The following is a 21,429-nucleotide window of genomic DNA, read 5'->3' as shown; positions in this document are numbered from 1 at the left end:
CATCTGATGGCCCAAAATGAAGGGAAAACAAATACATAGTTTTTTGTACTTTTGTCAGGGATCTACGATAGTAATAGACCACTAGATCTAGCCAATGAACGCTAGATCACTATTCATTAGCAAACTTGTACTGTAGTTTTCTGTTTGGTTATGATGCAACTGAATAAAAATTTAATTATAAATATTTGAAGACATGAACTGAAAACAAAAAAAAATTGTTTCGATCTAAGATGAGCTTATAGATTGGATGCATTCACGAAAGGGTTTATTTGAAGTTTTCATAAATTTTTTAGAACTTATTACAATGTGCTGCCCCCATAATAGAGAGGAATTTATTAAATCCATATTCTCCAATTATGTTGTCAAGGAAGCCACCAAATATAATGTCCTTGTCCCTGGAGATAGAATGTATGTTGTCAAAATGGACACTCATATGAACCTTACTGTAAACATGTGCAGTACAGTATTCTTGATAGCTGATGTCCAGCAGTAAAATAGGACCAACAAAATAACAAGGTTATACTTTTGCTCTCAGTGATGTTCTAGGTTTTGACAGATCTCCAATTGCACACAGAGGAAAAATGCATTTATCAATCAATATAATATGAAACGCTTTACTTCATTGCTTTATATTCCCTAGGTAGGTCAAATAGCTGTCCATCGACCGGGTACTTTATGCCACAAGGCATATTCATCTACAGAATGAATGAGAGTGAATTGCCATTATCAAAACACTGTGGATGCATCTATTTGGAAATGTGAATATAAACGGTTAACACGCACACTGTATATATTCACGTTTACAGTAACTTACTGCAATCTGTTTTTGGTCTCCCCAGCTCATGGAAAATGAGGCGTGACATCCCTTGTCTGCGTTCACCAATCCTCCACCGACAGATGAGCAGGATTCACACAGATCTTTTTCAGCTTCACCATCCAATGATGACATGTTTAGTTGTTGGCAGATTGCCAAAGTCTTTTTTTTCATAATGTTGGTTGTGTTATAGTGATCTCTTCTTTTCATAGCTGTGTAGGTCGTGGCCACAGCCAGACTGACTCCGATCAACAAGACACAACCCCCCATGTACATGAGATATGGCCCAAGGGAGAGTTGAAGTTTTTCTAATGTAATTATTGACTCAGGTCTGTCTATTATTTGGCCTGCTAATGTCGCTTCCTCGACAACAATTACATTTATCTTCACCTTTGTCATCAACGAAGAAACACCCTTATCTGTCACACCTACTATACCTGTAATATTCTCTCAGAGTGGTTTGACATTGTGCCTCGGAGATACAGGTCGCCAGTCTGTTCCTTTACTGTGAATAATTTCTTTGCATCAACCAAGATAAGCAATGTTAATTCTGTATTCAATCCCTCATCAACGTCTTCGGCTTTGATCTGCACCACCGGGATATCAGTAGACACATCAGGCGCCAAGACAGCAAAAGCGGCTCCATTTATTAAACGAGGGGGTGTTATTATTGGAGGGTTGTCATTTTTGTCCGTAACTCTTATCCAAACTAATAGTGTTTTTGAAAGCGCCGGGTACCCACCATCACTGGCCTGTATCTGCACTTTGATTTCTTTAGTCAACTCATAGTCAAATGATGATGTTGCGTATACCGACCCCGAAACTGGATTTACTGACACAAAACTTGATGAAGGGATTTTTGCGTTTGATTGACAATTTATTATCATATGTTATATCATCGTTCTGACCGAGATCAAGGTCGAGGGCCAACACAAACGTTAAGAATGTACATTCAACACTACATTGTACCCACTCCATTCTTCTCCTCGACAAAAACTTCATAGATCGATTTACTGAAAACAGGGTGGCAGTCGTTTTCATCGCTCACACCGATTGTGTATTTCATTGTTGTCTTCAACTGAGGTGTTCCTAAGTCCATTGCAACAACAGTCAGATTGTACTCTGATAGTATTTCTCTATCTCCATATGCCTGTTGCAGCTTGAAATGCTCGTGCCCGTGTAAAGTACAGCGCACGTAGCAGTTTAACCTAGAGTCCCTGTCCACGGTGCTGATCAAGGCCACGAAACTGCCCTCTGCCGCGGCCTCAGTAATGTAGGCAACCCTGTTAAACTCTGAAGGTGTTATAACAATTGTCCTTACTGTACGCATAGCCGGCAGAGAGTTAAGCCATACATTATATTTTTTTATTTTAAATTCATAAAATGTCTTCCTCTCAAAATCAATTTCTCCAGCGATAATCAACAGCCCTGAATAGGAATCGATTGTAACGATCTGTTGTATATCTGTGGGCGTTTGTTCCACAAACCCATAAATTATTTCACCATTCTTGCCCTCGTCAGGGTCAGATGCATTCAGCTGTGATAGCAAGACACCCAGTACAACATCCTCATAGAGTTCCACTCTGATGAAGCTGTCCACAAAAATAGGCCTGTTCTCGTTGAAATCTAGCACTTTAATATGCACTATCCACGGAGAACCGAGTTCCCAAAGTTGCGCTCTCAAGTATCTCAATATAGGTGTCATTAATAGAAAACGTCGGTGAGTGATCATGAACCAAGAAAGATTTCATAATAAATTACTACGACATACAATGGCAGCACGCAGCGCTGCAACAGATGACAAAGTTCCTCACGGTCAAGTCGCTGACCTATCGACAACCGGCTATCTATCTCTCTTAAGGTAATCAAGCAGACATTGGGTTGTTCAATTAATCGAAAACTCGGGCCTGAACCACCGACAAGAGTTATCTCCAAATCCCTCCCCAGGTTTCCAATCTTGGTGCCAGCTTCATCTTATTCCATTGCAACATAACGGTTGGTTCTGCTTTCCTCAACAAGTTGAAGAAAAATTAACACGATGAACAGATCGCAGAGAAATAGTTTGTGGGCAGTAATGTCAAAAAGGCAATTCTTTAAAAAAAAGAAGATTTTCCAGTGTTGTTTCTCTTTAATTTAGGCTTTTAATGCCTTGTTTCCAAACAACGTCTTACACAGCCCATGTCTAATACGTTTATCTTAGGGCCCACATTCTTTTAGACCAATAGCATTCATTTGGTAATTAAGGACTGTGTTAGTTTTATGGTTAATTAATCTTGAAAGAGGCTTGAAGAGCTAACTTTCATGACATGATTTTACATATAACATGTTCAAACCACTCACACTCACATAGGCACGCCTTATTACTCAGTAATACAGTAATATTCGAGCATGGAAATGCACAGAAAGTACATTCAGGGCATATGGATTTTACCAGATAGGAATTCCATGAATGATTGGCCTTTATTCCAGGAATCGGAACATAATGGATATGAATCACCAATCATCAACAAGGTCTCTTAAAATAAATGTGAAGTTCATTGCAACCTCGTAATAGTGTCTTTCACTCACTGTCCCTTTCCTCAGTTGGATGGTAATGTTTACCACTAGGGGGAAACATCATGCTATGGAACCCCAAAGGGTGAATTTAGGAATTTAAAAGGATACCAACATGGAAAAAAAGAAATTCAACAGACTGGAGAGAAACTGACTGATACCACTGAATGTGTGGTGCAGGCAATATTACATGAAATAACAAAGCAGACACTATAACAGCATGACTTGCATATAGTGTATATTGTTCCAAATTTCTACCTTTGAGTGACAAAATAATTCAAAGTACAGATGCTAGTTTACAATTATGAGTAATGCAATAAAAAGAGGTGGTCATTTAATCTGAATTATTAGCAGTTAGGTATCCGTCTCTGTCATTGGGCCCTGCATGGTGAACAACCTGTTGCCAAGGAGGTTGTTTGAGTTATCATTTATATCAAGCTAATAATATATGCCATTTAGCTGATGCTTTTATCCAAAGCAACTTACATTGCAGTGAGTGCATACATGTTTCAGTATATATGGTCCCAGGGGGAATCAAACCCACAACCTTAGCATTGCTAACGCCATGTTCTACCAACTGAGCCACAGCTAAATGGCATATATATCAAGCTACAGTTTGAGGAGTGGGGAGTGAACATGACTGAACAATGAGAAGTATTTATGAAAGATTGGGTTATCTATTTAGTCATATATTTCAATGCCAGCAAATTCCACAAGGTTGTGCTACAGAATAATGAAGTATCATTAGTATTATCTCTCCACAGCTCCACAGCTTTGCAGTACATAATATATTTAACTCCACATGGTGGCAAACGTCAAATTCTGAGCTCAAATCCAACAGATAGACTTCAAAAATCTTCCATCCTGTAAACAATATGGATCTACAGTTGCATTAATGCAAACCTTTACAACATATTTTCCAAAGCCAATGAAGTCAAGGAATACACATTGATAGACTCACTTCATTGGAGCCTGCATTGTAATCCCATATATGGCATAGCATGTGCAGACTGAGGACATAAGTAAACGCCTTTGTCTTCCACAGCACATGTCGGTGGTGCCTGCGGTCTCATAGTGTCAACACTCAGCTAGAGAGAGCTGTAGTCCTGGGATGATGATGATGATGATGATGATGAATCTGCAGCAGTTGTTCACACGTTGAGTATGGAGCGTCTCATTAGGTCAACGTGAGCCGTCCTGTAGACAGAGCTGCCGAATGAAAGGCTGTGTAAATTCTATTTTATTTCCTTCCTCATGGATGAGGAAATGAGAGAGCTAATATGTTCTATCAATCAGTCTAATTGACTTTGTTGTGTAATTAGCCCCCTTGTTTTGTTTCTCAGGTTCCCAGAAGTTATTAGCCGTTTGCAGTTTGCCTTAGAGTAATTGAATTGCCTCAGAGACAACACTTGATGTTGTTCTATCTGTTCAGGACTGACAGTTTATTTTTGTCTGTGGGCAACTTCCCTCCTCTTTCATGTTGCCACAGTATTGTAAATCCATTTCCTGTCACTTAACAGTACTACAACATACTAATTAGTGGTTTGATGTATGTGTGGTTCACACCCCACTAGGTGGCAGGGTGTCTTCCACCTTGTGAACCAAAATCAGAATCAGATCAGAATCAGAATTCTTTTATTTGGCCAAGTATATTTGCACATAAAGGAAATTGATGAGGTTAGTGCATGGACATAAAAAACAAATAGCAAATATCTCACACAGTCTCACACAGTCTACATCTTGTAGACTGTGTGAGACTAAATGGCAATGGTACATTGTTACAATGGTACAGAATAAACACAACTAGAACCATAATGGATACATTGCGCCTGCTATGGTAACATTGTAATACAAATCATAAACACCACCCTCAAGAAAGAAAATAGTTATTTACGTGCCAGCAGAGGTAAAGAAGTATAAACAGTATCTCCCTCATCACAACCTGAGTCTGGCATGTTAATTTACCGCTTCATCTGCAATTAGATATGCACTGCATCAACATTGACTTCCTTTGTTTATAGGTATTCTTTGTTAGAGGTACAAATCCATTCCCTTTTTAAGAGACCCTTCATTTGAAGGACAGGCAGCCACAGACCATAAATAAGTTTTATTCAGAGTGGAATACAATCATTAAAACTTGCTTTTGTTTGTTTATCTGTGTTCATTGGGGTGGCAGGATTTGTAGTTCTTATTCATATCACGGAGGAACACAGAGGACTGAATGCTGTTAGAAATATTTCCAGTTGCTGTCAGAGGAGAAGTTGTAAATTTGAGCCTCTAGGAAATTGATATGATAGAGTGGCATGCAGAATACAGAACGAGTAAAGTGATGTCACCTTGAGTGGCCATTACTCCCGATTGGACTGGCAGCTGATATCAGAGGATAAACCTTACTTTGACCTTGTATTCACTCATCACAACAGAACACAAGGAGACGATGGAGCAAAAGCCCCCATCCATCACAAGTATTATTGCCCTCGGTCTGCTGATATCACCATGTTGCTGCACTTCATTCTGTCTGAGGCAATGCATGACTGACTTAGATTGTAAGGGTCTTACTTAATGTGGCATAACTAAATACATCTCCAACTCGCATTCATCACCAAGTTATTTTCATGATCAGAGTGGGAACATCAAAACACAGTGACCTCCATTACTTTCCCACTGAAATTAAATCCACTTTATTCTCCTCCCAGGCTCTCCAATATCTTGAATCATTTCTCCAGGGCGACACCTTTTCTAAGATGCTGCTTCAGAATCTGTCCAGAGAGGTCTGTATCCAGCTATCCACTTTCTCCTCACACTGAATATGGGGCACTTGAGCTAAGAGTGAGACAGGGCATCTGACACAACCCTCCCGAGGCTGAGCATCAGTGTGCTAGTTTCTGCTCAGCGATACACAGATACAGACCCAGAAGTAGAGTAGCACACAATGTTATATTTATGTTTATCACACATGGGTCTTCTTTTTGAGCACTTGAATGAAATCCCTCTCTGCTACACCATTCATATGCCAAGGACTATTCAGTTTAACATAAAACAGAACCGCCTCTTAAAGACTGTTGCTCTTATACTCCAATTCACCTCAATGTAGAAAAGGTCAACAAGGAACTCTGGCATCTAGCTAATGTTGCATTATTTCCTCCTATTACCTACTAATACCACATTACTTTAGTTACACTATACACAGTTACCTGAGTCAGGACGTTGACAGGGCAAAGACTAAATTGAACACTTGTTTTCATTTCATCCACACAATGGCCCTCGTGGAAGCCCCCCAATGACATTACAGCGCAGATACTAACAAGTGCAGTACCATCACACAGCACGAGTGGATGTTACTGGACGCGGCCTGCTGAAAAACAGAGCCTGGAATTAACATTCTCAAATGTGCTCGACTTCACACAATACTCCCCGCTAGTGCTCCTTTAACAGAATTGATTGATGAGTAGGTAATGTGGAATGTTTGGACCGTATAATTGCACTAGGTCTCTGCAGGCACCTTGTCTATGGTAAACAGAGAAGTGCCCCCCATAGGCTTCTCTGACCATAGGCTGCTGTCAGAATGGTTTAGTTAATCCTCAGCAACAGGACTGATGAGAGACATCTGTAGGGCGGGGAGACAGATGTGTCCGTTCACCTCTAGGAGCTTTTTTGCTAGAAGAGCAGATAAAGTCTTATTATATATCAAACAAGTAAAAACATTTGATTGTTCCCTAATTGCACATGATTGTGGTATAGTATAAGTAATGCTTCCTGTGATTAATTCTCTGTGAAACCAAATCACCTACCACAAGCGTTGACTTTGTAAGTGTTGGAAGTGTTTCTTGATTGTGAGCCTGTGACGTTGGCTGCCTAAGGCACACACTGAAACAATATTTAATTCTCTCTAATCCTGCTGTTACAGGATGGAAAGTGAATCTCATAAAAATAGATGGCAAAATATTGTATTTATGCTCAGGATAGGTAACTAGGGTTTGTCATCCCAGCTCCTGCAGAATTACAGCAGCTTGAATATACAGTGCCACAGTAATGTGTTTTTGACTGAAAATCAATTCACCATGAAGCAATCGATGCATCCATGTCTTTGTGATACCAACAGATGCAGATGGAAGTTTATTACAGGGGGAAATGTAATACCCTCAGTGGTGGAACATTCTCTCCCTAGCACACCCTTCAACGAAGCAATGGAGAGCCACACGTGGAGTGCGCCAGTGTTTTGGATATGAACTTCTCATTCATTCACAGAGCTATGATAATATTAAAGAGGTATGAATGTGTGTCAATGCAAACAGTGTTGTCAACAGCAGTTCTGTCCCAGGATTTTAACTGACTGAATGATAATTAGAGTTTCCCTTTGTTGCTCTTATCTCTCACCTGCAGAAATGGCCAATTTATGCAGGCTGCCTGCACCCTGGCCAGGCAAAGTTGATGCTCCCCTGAGGAGGAAGGCAGCCATGTTCCAGACAATATAAATGAACCCGGGGACAACTCAAGGTTGATTTAGAGCCAGGGCAAGGAGAAATTTAATGATGAACTGAACCACACCGATCTTGGCCTATTGTTGACTTTACTCCCCTCTCAGAATATGCCTGTGCATGCCTGTATTACCAGAGAGACCAGCATTGCACCAGTCCGGTCAGGTGAGAATTCAAATGCAAATGTCATAAAATTGAAATGCTGAGTGGATTAAATGTCAGTCTATCTTCTCAATATACTCTCTGTGATATGAAGTGAGAATATTAAGTGAGAATATGATAGCATTGCGTTGCAGGAGTAGGTGGGCCAACAAGTGTGATATATGATGAGATTGGAAGTCCCTATTTGCATATCTCCATGTAAAGCAACAGTCTCTCATATGAATTAACAAATTGTTATGCATCTTTTGACGGTATTGCTTTTCCTCGAGACACAATAATCAGGACTCACTGTTAGCACATAGCCAGTGATGGTAAATCAGAAAGAACAGTGAATGAAGCCAGTTGCTGGCACCTTGACCAAATCTGTAAAACGAAAAAGCTGTAAAATATTGCTAATGTCAATGTCATAAACGTTATTGGATGCATAATGTGCAAAAGTCTATTGGTAATGTCAGCAAGCAAGTACAATATATTCGAGGGTCTTTAATGAAAAAAAGTCACCACCAGGCAACGCGTGTCATGAATCATGATTAGCCAGCCAGCCCTTGGTGTGACCCGCCTCTCAGGTTCAACAGGACTGACCACCTTTAACCACTCCATTCTGGTGTGACCACTTTGCCCTCGCCCACTGGTTGGACCAGTCTCGATTCTATCCCACCAACGAGTTTTAATGATCCAATCAGTATCACTACTCCACGTCAGAATGTATCAAGAACAACATCCACAGGCACGTTTTCATCTCTAGCTGTGCTCAGTGCGCTCACATCAGTAACTGAATCACGTAGGCTACCACTGGAACAGCCATCCAATGCGAATTTGCCAGACCTATTGGAGAAAACCCCCAAGGCAGGATCTGTCACTGTTTCACTCATTGGCTGGAAGACTATCAGAAACAATGTTAAATGCACCAAGAGATAAACTGGTGTCAGTAGGATAGGGCGTCGTGAGGATTCTGGTTGTTTCCAAGAGAGCGGTTTGCAACAGTTGACGTGACCAGAGAATTTTATCACAGGAGAACGCGGTTAATTTGTGCAAATCTACATTGCACCGGAATTCTTGTATTTTTTTCAACGTCTAAGAAGCAGTGCTGATGTTCTTAGCCCGAATCAATGCAGGATGCCAGAGCGCCAGGTCCAATTGGACTGGATTACGGGATTACAGGACTGATTATAGGACAATTATTGGGCAAAAGTCGTCATCGCTCTCCAGATGTTCCTGAATGACAGGGAAATGTTAGACGTTGTCCCGAAGCAATCTGCTTTACTTTACGGGTTAGTTTATGTACAGTAGCCTACCAGAACAAAACCTGAATGCAACAGTGTGTAGCTCCCACAGAAGTAGGTGATTGTGTATGCTGTGTTGATGCTTCTGCTGCAATTGGAATGGATTGATATGTCAGTAGCCTTGCTGTAGGTTTAGATGTCGCATAAGGGCATTGCGCTTTTGTACAGCCTAACCTTCATAGAGGTATGTTCAAACGTGTATAACCTTGTAGCAACTGGGGAAATCATGAACGCTTTAAAATCGCTGAAGATGTTTTATTCAACCGACAAGCAATACACGTCTAGCACATGTTAATTTTTGTACTGCGTTAACGCGTAAAATGTCTTTGGGCGTTCATCTTTGTTTACACAAGAGTTCATCATATTTGAACGACATGTGAAGGAGGTTAAAAGGACCGCGTAAAAGAAGGAAAAAAAGGCTGGTTCATAAGGAATCGATTGAATAACCTCTCCGTCGTGTTGGATACAAAACTACCTTACCTGTCTCGGGTGATTTTAGTCGTAGTGGGCTGCTGAACAAATCAACAGGTTGTAAGTAAAAAGGGAATATTTTAAGCACGCGCATACCTAGAAGGCTAAAGGGATGCGTCTTTCTGTCCTCTGTTTCCTTCTCTTGTGGGCTAAAGCCCTGACATTGAAAAATCTAAATTATTCTGTTCCGGAGGAGCAGGGACCTGGAACTGTTATAGGAAACATTGCTAAGGATGCTGGATATGGACCGATGGAGAGGGGGAAAAAATCTAACTTTAGAGTCCTGGAGAATTCTGCTCCACATCTCGTAGATGTGGATCCGGAGAGTGGACTGCTCTTCACCAAACAACGGATTGACAGGGAGACATTATGTAGACGCAACCCTAAGTGTCAGCTCTCTATGGAAGTGTTTGCAAACGACAAGGAAGTATGCATGATCAAGATTGATATACTGGATATAAACGATAACTCACCCAGCTTTCCTTCAGATCACATCAATATTGATATATCAGAGAATGCAGCAGCTGGGACTCGATTCCCTCTTACAATTGCGCACGACTCAGATTCTGGGGAAAACGGAATTAAGACTTATCAGGTCACAAGAGATGATTTCAATACGTTTTCTTTGGATTTGAAATTGAGGGGTGATGGAACCGTTTACCCAGAGCTGGTTGTCCAGAGACCTCTAGATAGGGAGGATCAGAGTCATCACACCCTTCTTCTAACAGCTATTGATGGAGGTGAATATCCAAGATCAGGGTCCATGCAAATCAATGTGAGAGTCACTGATTCAAATGATAACAGCCCTGTGTTTGAAAAACCCTCCTATGTGCTAGAGATCCCTGAAAATTCTCCACCAGGAAAACTACTGATAGATTTGAATGCGACAGACCAAGATGAGGGGAGCAATGGACAGGTGGTCTATTCTTTCAGTGGATATGCATCAGATAGAATTCAGGAGCTATTTTCTATTGACCCTAACACAGGTGTCATCAAAATTCAGGGAGACATAGACTATGAGGAGAACCAAATCATAGAGTTTGATGTGCAGGCTAAGGACCTTGGGCCTAACCCGATCCCTGGCCATTGTAAAATTACAGTAAATGTTCTTGACAATAATGATAACTGGCCAATTATAAGTTTTGTGTCTGTGCGCCAGGGAGCTATCAGTGAGGCAGCTCCTCCAGAATCTGTCATTGCACTTGTGAGAGTCACAGATAAAGATTCAGGGAGAAATGCCCAACTCCAATGCAGAGTGCTTGGTAATGTACCGTTCAGACTGCAGGAAAACAATGATAATTTTTACACTCTGCTCACCGACAGACCCCTAGACAGGGAACTGAAGGATGAATATAATGTGACAATAGTGGCCAGGGACAATGGGATACCCTCCTTGAATTATACCAAATCGTTTACAGTGAAAATCTTGGATGAGAATGACAATGCACCACGTTTTACCAAGACAGTCTATGTGCTCCAGGTGCCTGAGAACAACATCCCTGGGGAGTATTTAGGCTCTGTTCTGGCCCATGATCCAGATGTAGGTCGTAATGGAACAGTATCTTACTCTATTCTGCCATCACACATTGGAGAAGTGTCAGTGTATACCTTTGTGTCAGTCAATCCCACCAATGGAGCCATATATGCATCAAGGTCTTTCAATTATGAACAAACCAAGTTTTTTGAGTTCAAAGTTCAAGCTAAAGATGCAGGGTCTCCTCATATGGAGAGCAGCGCCACAGTCAGGGTCAGTGTTCTTGACGTCAACGACAATCTGCCAGTTATTGTATTACCTCTCTTACAAAATGACACTGCAGAGATCACAGTCCCTAGAAACGTAGGCTTGGGTTACATTGTTACCACGGTGAGAGCGATGGACCATGACCACGGGGAGAGTGGCCGTCTGACCTATGAAATCTCAGAGGGCAATGAGGAGCACCTGTTTGAGATGGACCCTGTGGCTGGGGAGATTAGAACTGCCCATGCTCTCTGGGAGGATGTAGTCTCCGTGGTGGAGCTGGTTGTGAAGGTAACAGATCACGGGAAGACCCCACTGTCTGCTGTGGCTAAGCTCATCATTAAGGCTAACACAGGGGCCTCAGCCGGTGGGGACTCCAGGTCCAGTGGGGACAAGCAGCACTGGGACATGTCCCTGCCTCTCATAGTCACCCTCTGCATCATCTCTGTCATGCTCCTGGCTGTCATGACTGCCATCGCTGTCAAGTCCAAGCATCAAGATAAGGAACCAGGGAACTATAGCTGCCGTGTGGCCGAGTACTCCAATCCCCCAGCGGGGAAGGGCAAGAAGAAGAGGATCAACAAGAGCGAAATCATGCTGGTGCAGAGTGAGATGGAGGAGAGGGACTCTTTGAGCAGAATGAACGTGGTGAGCAGCCCTTCTCTCATCACGTCGCCCATCTGTTTTGACTACCAGAGCCCCCTGCCTCTCACGCTGCCCAGGTCAGAGGTCATGTACCTTAAAACCACCTCCAACAGCCTGACGGTTCCCCGGGCTGGCTGTCACTCAAGCTTCGCCGGGCTTACCACTGAGACTCCAGTGAATAGGATGTCAGTGATACAGGTAAGAAACCGAGTTGTGCTGCTGTAAGATTGATCTGCCTTACCTTTTATTCTGCCTTATCTTGTTTCATGGCTCCCTATACAAATCTGACACAAGAGAGTTATTTCTTCAAATCAAGACTCTTGACACCACTGCAATCACACATTATTGTTATCAGCTTTTTTCCTTTTCTGCCACCATATTGTCCAAAAGCAGAACTGAAATGATTCAACAGATGCCGGGTTTAGCAAGATATCCCACTTGCAGTTGTCGGCCTACTAGAATGGATAGTACTAGAATAGAATGTTTCTGATCTGCTTTTCCTCCACAGTGAATGGAAGCATTTTGAAATTGGCCCATTATGAATCTTTTCTACCAAGACCGTACAGGTGGTCTAGATAATCAGAGAGCCATTTTGGTTAGACATGCAAACCATGTGAGTCTTGGACTAGACCGCTGTGCTGCTGCCAGATCCGCTGCCACAGAGTGAAAACAAAACCCTGCCCGAAATGTGGGATTGGACAGGTGTTTGAGCAGCCTGTCTGATCACATTACTACAAGTATTGTGTGCCAGACAGCTAGATGCACACAGCATAACCTTACAATCCCATTTCTTGCCCTCTACAAACATGGGCCAGTTCCACCAATCCAAATCCAATGTTGGCAAGATAACACCATTAATGGGGTCCAGCCCTGCCTTGTAAAGATGACAGGGTTGCTTATGCAAGCCAGCCAGCATATTAAATTGACAGGGAGGGCTTGTAATGTTATTTTGCACAGCAGTGTTTTTTGTAGTAAATGATGTAAATATCTAGGACAGTCTCAAAGACTCATTTAGAGATGAAAACACAGATGACAGGGCTGGTGTCACCAGTTGCTAGGGCATGTGGGTGTGATCAACACAAACACATTATTGTCAAGATGGGAAAAATAGGATGCAGATGACAGTGTCTGATGCATTACAGCTTAGCCTTGCCAAATAGGCACATATGGACATGAAGGAGATTTGTTGTTATCTGGGCGCTGCTGTAAGCAGCTGGTCTCTCAGTCTAGATAAAATATGTTTTATTTACATATTTTGTGTGTTCCTAAATGATTGAAATGTACAGATCTGAAAAATTAGGCCAAGACATCCATAGCTTATATCCTGTGAATACCACGTTACTGTTGCAGTGTGAGACATTTGAGAAGCAGAACACACAATAATTGTTTTTCTCATTCTCAGACGGATAATTTCCCCTCAGAGGCCAATTATGTGGGCAACAGACAGCCATTTGTTCAAAGGTAAGGGCAGTATCTGAGAACACCCTGACCACTGCATTTTACATTCATGTCTATATCAACCTATTAGACTGTGCTTGTCAAATGGGAGTGATCACAGAGCCACTGGTGAGTTACATGTCCTCCCCCCCCCCATCCTGCAGCAGCTCAACATTTAAGGATGCAGAGCGTGCAAGCCTCCGAGACAGTGGCCATGGTGATAGTGACCAGGCTGATAGTGACCAGGATACTAATAAAGGCTCCCACTGCGACACGTCTGCCAGGGAGGCCCTCAAGATGAAAGCAACAGCGGTTAATGGCCAGACTCTCGAGCAGGGTGAGTGGAGGCTCTCATTGTCTGACATCTTCAAGACGCTTAACCGACTCTTGTATCAGCCATTGTTTCTCTCTATCATTGCATTAAACCAAAAGGCACTGAAGACGTGTGTATCTTATACAGTACAAGGTATGTGTGTCCTGCGACCGTTCTGCCCTCTGGGTGAATCTGAAGTAAATAGATATTCCTCAGGCTATACCTATGAGAGATTACCACAATCATAATACTTAAACCAGATTTGAGTGGTGTGGATTCACCACAGGAATTAAATCTTAGCTCTGTGAGGCAGCCACAGTACTGTATGTATTGTAGCTCAGTTTTGTTGCAGAAATTCTGTGCTGTGCTGTGTTGCCAGGATGACATGAAGGCGCCAGAGTGGAAAGTAGATGATAGTTCAGAGGATAAAAGGGTCCATTGGCTGAAGGAAGAATGTTCAAACATCCTCTGTCTGCTTTAGCAATCAAACAAGCTCATATGCATGGTAAAGTGTACCTCTGTAGCTGTCGCATTTCATCATTTTATTATTTGAATATGAACTCACTGCATGCCTGTCTTGAATTGCAAGACAGGGACAAGAAAGCATGACAGACACTTTCAGCATAAACAGAGAAGGAACCTTTTGTGAATCCTGAAAGAGTTTTTACATTCTAAATGTGGAAATATATTCTCAGTTACCAGCTGCTTTGTGTGGGTAGAATGTTTTCGAAAATAAGTTATCGTTGGTTGGTAGAAAATGTAGTATTTCACATCACTTAGTGGGATAGTTCAAATCACTTAATTAAGTTGTATTATAAACACTGACGATAAAATCATAGATGTTTGACACCATTTCAACCGGTCATATCCATTTCACCACTGGCAAGATTAACATTTGGTTTATTTAGCTATTTTCCTTTATGATGCAATGCACAGAGAAGATGAAGCACATCTCCCATTGGCAGGAAAGTCAGCGTGCCTGCAACAGAAAAGATAATGCAGGACTTGACTGAAGTGGTGCTGGCTCTCATTTCCCTCAGTGAGAGATAGAAGTGTCTTGGAATGGAATGGCTCTGGTCATCAGATCCCTATGCAGTACTTTCCACACCATTTGCATTGCTATGAGCTGTTTGTTTGTGGCATGCTCAGGAGGGCAGAGATGGGAACACTGTTGTGGTTGCCAGAGGGAAGAGTGTATGTGTGTTTTGTGTGTGTGTGTTTGTGTCTTTGTGTGTGTGTATGTGTGTGTGTGTGTGTGTGTGTGTGTGTGTGTGTGTGTGTGTGTGTGTGTGTGTGTGTGTGTGTGTGTGTCTGTCTGTCTGTCTGTCTCTCTGTCTGTCTCTCTGTCTGTCTGTCTGTCTGTCTGTCTGTCTGTCTGTGTGTGAGTGCTGTCAGGGGAAACGGCCGGCCAAGCTCTCTCTGTAGGAGGTGTAAATTCAATCACACTTTTCTGGAGCACATATTTCTGAATCTGATTCTCCAGCCCCCGTTCAAACTCCAATCAAATAGAAAGATATTGAAAGAGATGTTTCATATGTGCAGAGAGGAATTCACACACAGTACTGATGCTCACTTGACTGGAATGTCAATTAATTTATAGGCCTGCAAATGTCAGATAAGAGAAATGCAAAGAACTGGGGCAATACATTTAATATTAATAGCTTGTGTTAATGCATTTCCTGATGTACTCGTCAATATGTACTTTGGTTGTGCAAAATGTGGCTAAAAACTAATTGTCACATTTTATGTGCAGTCTATCAATCACTTGACACGTGACAATCTGTAATTGGTACATACATTTTTGGACTTTTAAATTAATGATATATCCTTTGATATAGCCATTGATTCTTGAAGAATGTAACTCTCACTGCCTCATGCGCTTAGTTCCACTGTTGTACCCCATCAGAACCCAAAATATAAGCTTGTTTTCCTCCACTGTTTGTTAACAATGCAATTGTAAATAAGTGTACAGCAAACATGTTGTCCCCCACGAATGAGGTAGCGCCCCTTCATAAAAGGAAAGTGATGGAGAAGCCTGTGAATGAAGCAAGACATTTATTCATAAACTTTTTACAATGACACTCTGGTTGTCTCTGTTTTACAGTGCAGTGTCCCCGTTGCGCACAGGGAGGGCTTTCCTCTTGGTGTGATCACCTTCTATGACCAAAGAGAATACAAATAAATGATTTGGGTGCCATTAGGCTACTATTGTACTAATTCTGTATTGTATAAGACGTTTTTACTTCAAACACGTTTCACCAATGGGCTAAGACAAAATATTTACACATTCAAATTCTTTACACATGTGACTGGCTATAAACCTAGCTTGCGCTCTGGTTTCCGTATTGATATAGACCAAGTGTTGGGTTTAATTATGCTGCATAACAGATTTCACTCACAAAATGTTATTCCCAAATTCATTAGGCTATAGGCCTACTGCATTATGCTACCAGAAAGTGTAGTGCTTATTTGATTCATTGTTAGTCTAGCTTCTTACAGCTTTGTGTTGATTTCTAAAAATATTATTCCTGAATTCATTTGCCTATAGGCCTACTGCATTAGGCTATCCTCCAAGCTTTTCAGATTTTTTAATGATGAATCAGCGTCACCTCGAAAGTTCTAAACAATCTTGATGGCAAGACGCATCTTTCACCATAGCTTAGTCAAAATTGGGTCAATCAGTGTAATTCTGTAAATGCTGCATTTGTATGGCAAGACGCATCATTCCCCCAAATTTCATAAAAAGTGTGCCAGTGGTGTCGGAGATAAAGCGTACTAACGGACAGAATTTTGTGACATATGAACAGACAGACTGAATCATAGTCCAATCCCCAATTTCACTGTGGGGGACAACAAACACTGTGTAGCTTCAAAACATGATTACAACTATAATTTTGGTCTCATGGATGGTCAGTCCTTGCATCCATAGCTCTGTCTATAAAATTGAGAGTGGTTACATTTCTCCAGCCCTATCCCTCAGCTGAAGAGTGGGGAGCCTGCTTTGTTGTTTGAATTTACAGACCTTTAATTGTGGCACTGTCTGCTGACCTACAAGGATGAAAAGTCTCTGTCAATGTTGGCATTGAGTACAGTATGTTTCTAATAGTCCACAAAGCACATACATTGTTGTGTGGGAAAGTGTTCACATGAAAAGTGAAAAGTGGACTGAAAATTCTATAACCTCTCTGTAATGGAGAATTTATTGAACAGTGTATTCAGTCAGGGACAATAGGTAGTGACTCTAAAGAAATAACAATACCAGAAATGGAACAGCCATTAAATCCTATCCCCAAAGCCTTGACTCTTAGGTGCATAACCGTGGATTAAGTCAGGGTTTTTTTTATATTTCACCTTTATCAAAGACTCCAGTCTCTTCTAAGCTTTGATACAGGTAATATATGCACCTGTGCGGCTCTCAATGGCTTCTTCTCTGTATAGTTATTATCTGAGTCAGGTGCACACAGGGTTTCTCTGTTGCTAGGGTTTCTCTGTTTCTATTTATAATGACCAGGCAGGTTATTTTCTTTGAAAACATGTTTTTCTCTCTTCAAAGTTGCCCATAGTATACGCACCATGTGATCATTTTAAATGTCATTGCAGTGTTGCTGGGTTTTATCAAGCATCCACAAGGCATAACCCAGCAATTGTTGACCCACTAGAGATGATTAGTCCTGGAGCTTGATGGTGCCTTGATTTGAATGACACAGACTATGGCAGTTACATGACAAAACATAGCCAGTAGGCTCCTCCGGTAATACATTCATGGTATTGTTAGAATCAGTAGCAGGACAGAATGCAAAGGTGGCAGGAAGCATTCTTGAGTGTGAGCCATGACATGTCAACATCCACCGACTGAAAGATTTACCTTTGCATAGAATAGTGCTGACTTGTATAAGAATGAAAAATCCAATAATAGACCAAACCTACCTCCTGTGCTTTTTCTATTATGAACCTTTTTAATACAAACTTCTGTTTGCATCATTGTCATCTGCTAGCGCTTTTGCAGTGGTGAAAGCACAGCTACCTCTAAAATGAATACTCCATTGTTCTCTGCAATTGTTTTCCTGGTTCTTATATGCTAACAGTTATATATTTATTTCTCTGACAGGAGATGAAAGGCAGACAAAAACAAATGCACAGGGCACATAACTGTAATCTGTGATTAGTCTGCATCGGTGGGGTTGCCTTCAAAGTAGCATGATTGTAATGTGTGGGATCTGTGTTGCAGTTTTGCCAAATCGAACTGTTTTCGTTTTGTTCCCCCTTTTGATTTAAAATGCATTTTGAACTCAAACGCACAATTTCTCTTGATCTTAGTCCTGACAGACTTCAAATTGGAGTTGCTTGTACTTATTCCCCAGAAATTATTTATTCATTATTTATTTTACTTATTTATTTATTTCAGCATGTGTGTGGGAGGACAGAAGGGGTCTGCTGTATTGCTGAAATTGGATCTAATTTATTTTCCAACTTGATAATTTGCATGAAGTGTCCCCATTGCAAATGTGATTGTCCTCTAACAACTTTGTAACTGTTTCTGTAGGGCAAGACAAATCAGTCCACTGCACAGATGAATGTCGTGCTCTGGGACATTCTGACAGATGCTGGATGCCAAAGTTACGGATAGGAAGCCAAGCAGACAGTGCTGATAATCGCACCAACCTTTTCATCCCTGTGGGAATGGAGGCCATAGTAGAGACAGAGATTTATGGCACCATCAGCCGTGGCGGTAGAAAAACCCTCAGCACGTTTGGGAAGGAACAGCGGGACAGCACCATCCTCGTGGCCAACGTCAAGCCCTACTTAAAGTCCCAGCGTGAGCTCAGTCCCCTACTGCAAGAGTGCCCGTCTACATCCAGCAGCCCCACCAAGGTGAACACACCCCTGGACTCCCCCAACAAACAGGCCATAGAGGAGAGGGAGGGCCAGGGGCAGAGGGAGAGGGAGGGGGGCAGTGCCTACGGACCTCCAGATGGCCAGTGTTCACCACCACACACAGAACTGGAGGAGCCCTCTTACCTGACCTGCAAGCTCAGACCCAAGTCCCTGACCAGCAGCCTCATCCACAGCTCTGTCATCAGCCAGGAGTGTGGGGGAGGGGAGTGTGGGCAGAATCAGCGGGATTCTGGGAACTGAAAGGTCATCTGGTCTTGCTCTCTGATAGAGGTGATGATGATATCTCAAATGAATGGCAAAGGGGTCAATTATTTTCCACCCAGAAAGGTTCCTGACGTGCATTGTACAACCAAAAACCATCAGACTTCTCTGTTTTGTTTTTGAATTTGTGGCTTGTTGTTTAAAGTGAAATAAGTATGTCTTTGATTCTGTGAGGGGCTGGGGGGAGAAAATCATGGCTTACATTTCATTGTGTGTTTTCATGGTATACCTGTCAATTTACTGTAGGTGTCTGTATTTTACACATTTCAAGCTCCAATTTTGTGAGGCTGTGGAACAAATTGCTGCTGTAAAGCTATTGAGTCCTGTCTGCTTATGTACAGTGATATGCTTTTGTCTTCACTTAGTGTATGAGAAACATCCCTTTGAATATTGCAGACAATTGAAATACATATCATTGAAGTGAAATACAATGTGAAGTGTCTTATGAACTATTAAGGGTGACTCTGCTCTGGTAGAAGATGGAATGTCCCTTTTCATAAAACCATTTGAGGTTCCTGAAAAATCTGACAGTTTTTTATGAATGTATTTGTAATTTATTGTTGTCTCCTCTGCAGTTTATGTGCAAATAAGCTGAGCTTTCAAGTGGATATGGGCTACTGTACTTGTTGTGTATTTTATTAAATTTGTATACACATGTGTTTCTGCGTACATGGAATGTAATTATTTTTGACAAATGTTGCCTCTAAAGCTATCAAGCTTTATTATGCTTCAGGATTAGAGCTTAGAGCCAAGGTATGACTCCAAGGCTGGTATGATTTATCTTGCTAAATCAACTGTCAAAAAAGCAACAACCCCACAAACACATTTCAATATGAGCCAGGCTGATTTTAAACAGCGGTCAGGACCTCATTCAAGTGAACTTTATATTATCACACTCTTAACCACAGTCACCTTTGTTTTTACACACCAGTTAATTAGTTTTAACAGCGCACACATTAAATCAGACCATATGAAGTGGTGTACATTATGCTAGATGTGTTGACCTCAGGCCTTCTGTGTACTTCATTAAACAGCAAATCACTGCAGCTGTGCTACTTAAGTATGCCTTCAACGTAGTCTGCCGGTTTATGTTGCTGTACTGGCATGCTTGAATTTCAAGTCTGAGGAAGGACGTCCATTTGAATCAATTTCGTGTGTTTCTGACAAGTGACAGTGCAGTCTGTGTAACCCGTCGAGAACATAAGAGACAGTTTGTCATGAGCAACAACAACCACTAGTTCCAATTTAGGTTGATTCAAGGTTGAATAAATTCCTCAGCAGTAACATATACGCACATTTAGTACTGGTTGATGGACAGCAGCAATGGTCTGACAGCTCTGGCTCATTTTATCCTGTCTTTACTGGTTGAGATCTTTACAGACATACCCTGCTAGTCCCTATGTGACTGTCTGGTACTCACTCAAACAGCTGCATAGAATGTAACTGGCTCTTTGACATGAGCTACATCACCGAGGAGACTGACGGTTATAGTAAACATGTACGAAACATGTCTCTCACCCTGCTCCGTCTCCTGAAGTACCATGAGAATTTCAATAAGGCAATGTGTTTTGCTACAGAAAAATTACCCCCACCTAGATATTAAAATGATTCCTTGTCTTCTCTCAACCAGATGACATATGACATTTGTATGCCATCTCACTGAGAAGTAGATTGGTGGGAACACCAAAGTCCTTGTTTGCAGAAAAACAATATCCTGTCATCTTCTGAGAGATGACTACATGTAAGACTCATTCCCTCCTCAGGGAAAACGTATTAATTTCGATTTCGATTTGCATTTGTTTTGGTGCTCTGGTATTGACACAATTCCAGACCGAGATGCTGCAACCCAGCAGGCAGCTCTGATGAGCTCATCTGCATAAGTTGAAATACTCTTTGAGGGGGAAATTGCGTGGGTCACAGCAACTCATTCCTATTGAAATATAGACACTAACATCACATCTCTTTTTCTCTCTACTTCAGTCCCACAGTTTCTAAACACTAGACATGAAAACAGGTGAGCTGAAGGTCAATCTAAAAGCAGCCAAGCAATTTGGTCACATTTAGCCCTTAGATCCTTACAGATATTCAAAATCTTAAAGATGACAGGTTAAACTCCCACTTCAGATGCAATTATGCAAAATGTATTCTATGAAGAAAACCCTTCTTTAATTAACACTGTGCAACAACTGCTTGACAAAAAGCGGCATGTTGTTGAGAAGCATTGAACGCAGATTAGGGAATGGCGTTGAACACTGTTGGATGAATATGACTTGTCTCTCAGTATGATTACATTCAGAATGAATAGGAATTACAGACAATGAAACCGATCTGTGTAATACCCCTTTTCTTCTACATTTTACATACACAAATGATCTATT

General features: G+C 41.6%; 1 protein-coding gene across 1 annotated transcript; it reads left to right on the top strand.

The window, feature by feature from the left end:
- Window positions 1-9,873: 9,873 nt before the first annotated feature.
- Window positions 9,874-19,030, top strand: LOC310813071 (protocadherin-17-like; the record flags this gene model as incomplete). The annotated part of the gene is made up of 4 exons (XM_083681911.1): window positions 9,874-12,342; window positions 13,547-13,605; window positions 13,746-13,918; window positions 18,438-19,030. The coding sequence occupies 4 exons, from the start codon at window positions 9,874-9,876 to the stop codon at window positions 19,028-19,030; spliced, it is 3,294 nt and encodes a 1,097-aa protein (XP_083538037.1).
- Window positions 19,031-21,429: the final 2,399 nt, after the last annotated feature.

This window comes from Argentina silus (genome assembly GCF_951799395.1).
Source record: "Argentina silus genome assembly, chromosome: 12".
Lineage (NCBI taxonomy): Eukaryota > Metazoa > Chordata > Actinopteri > Argentiniformes > Argentinidae > Argentina > Argentina silus.
This window is presented reverse-complemented; position numbering and strand designations above follow the sequence as displayed.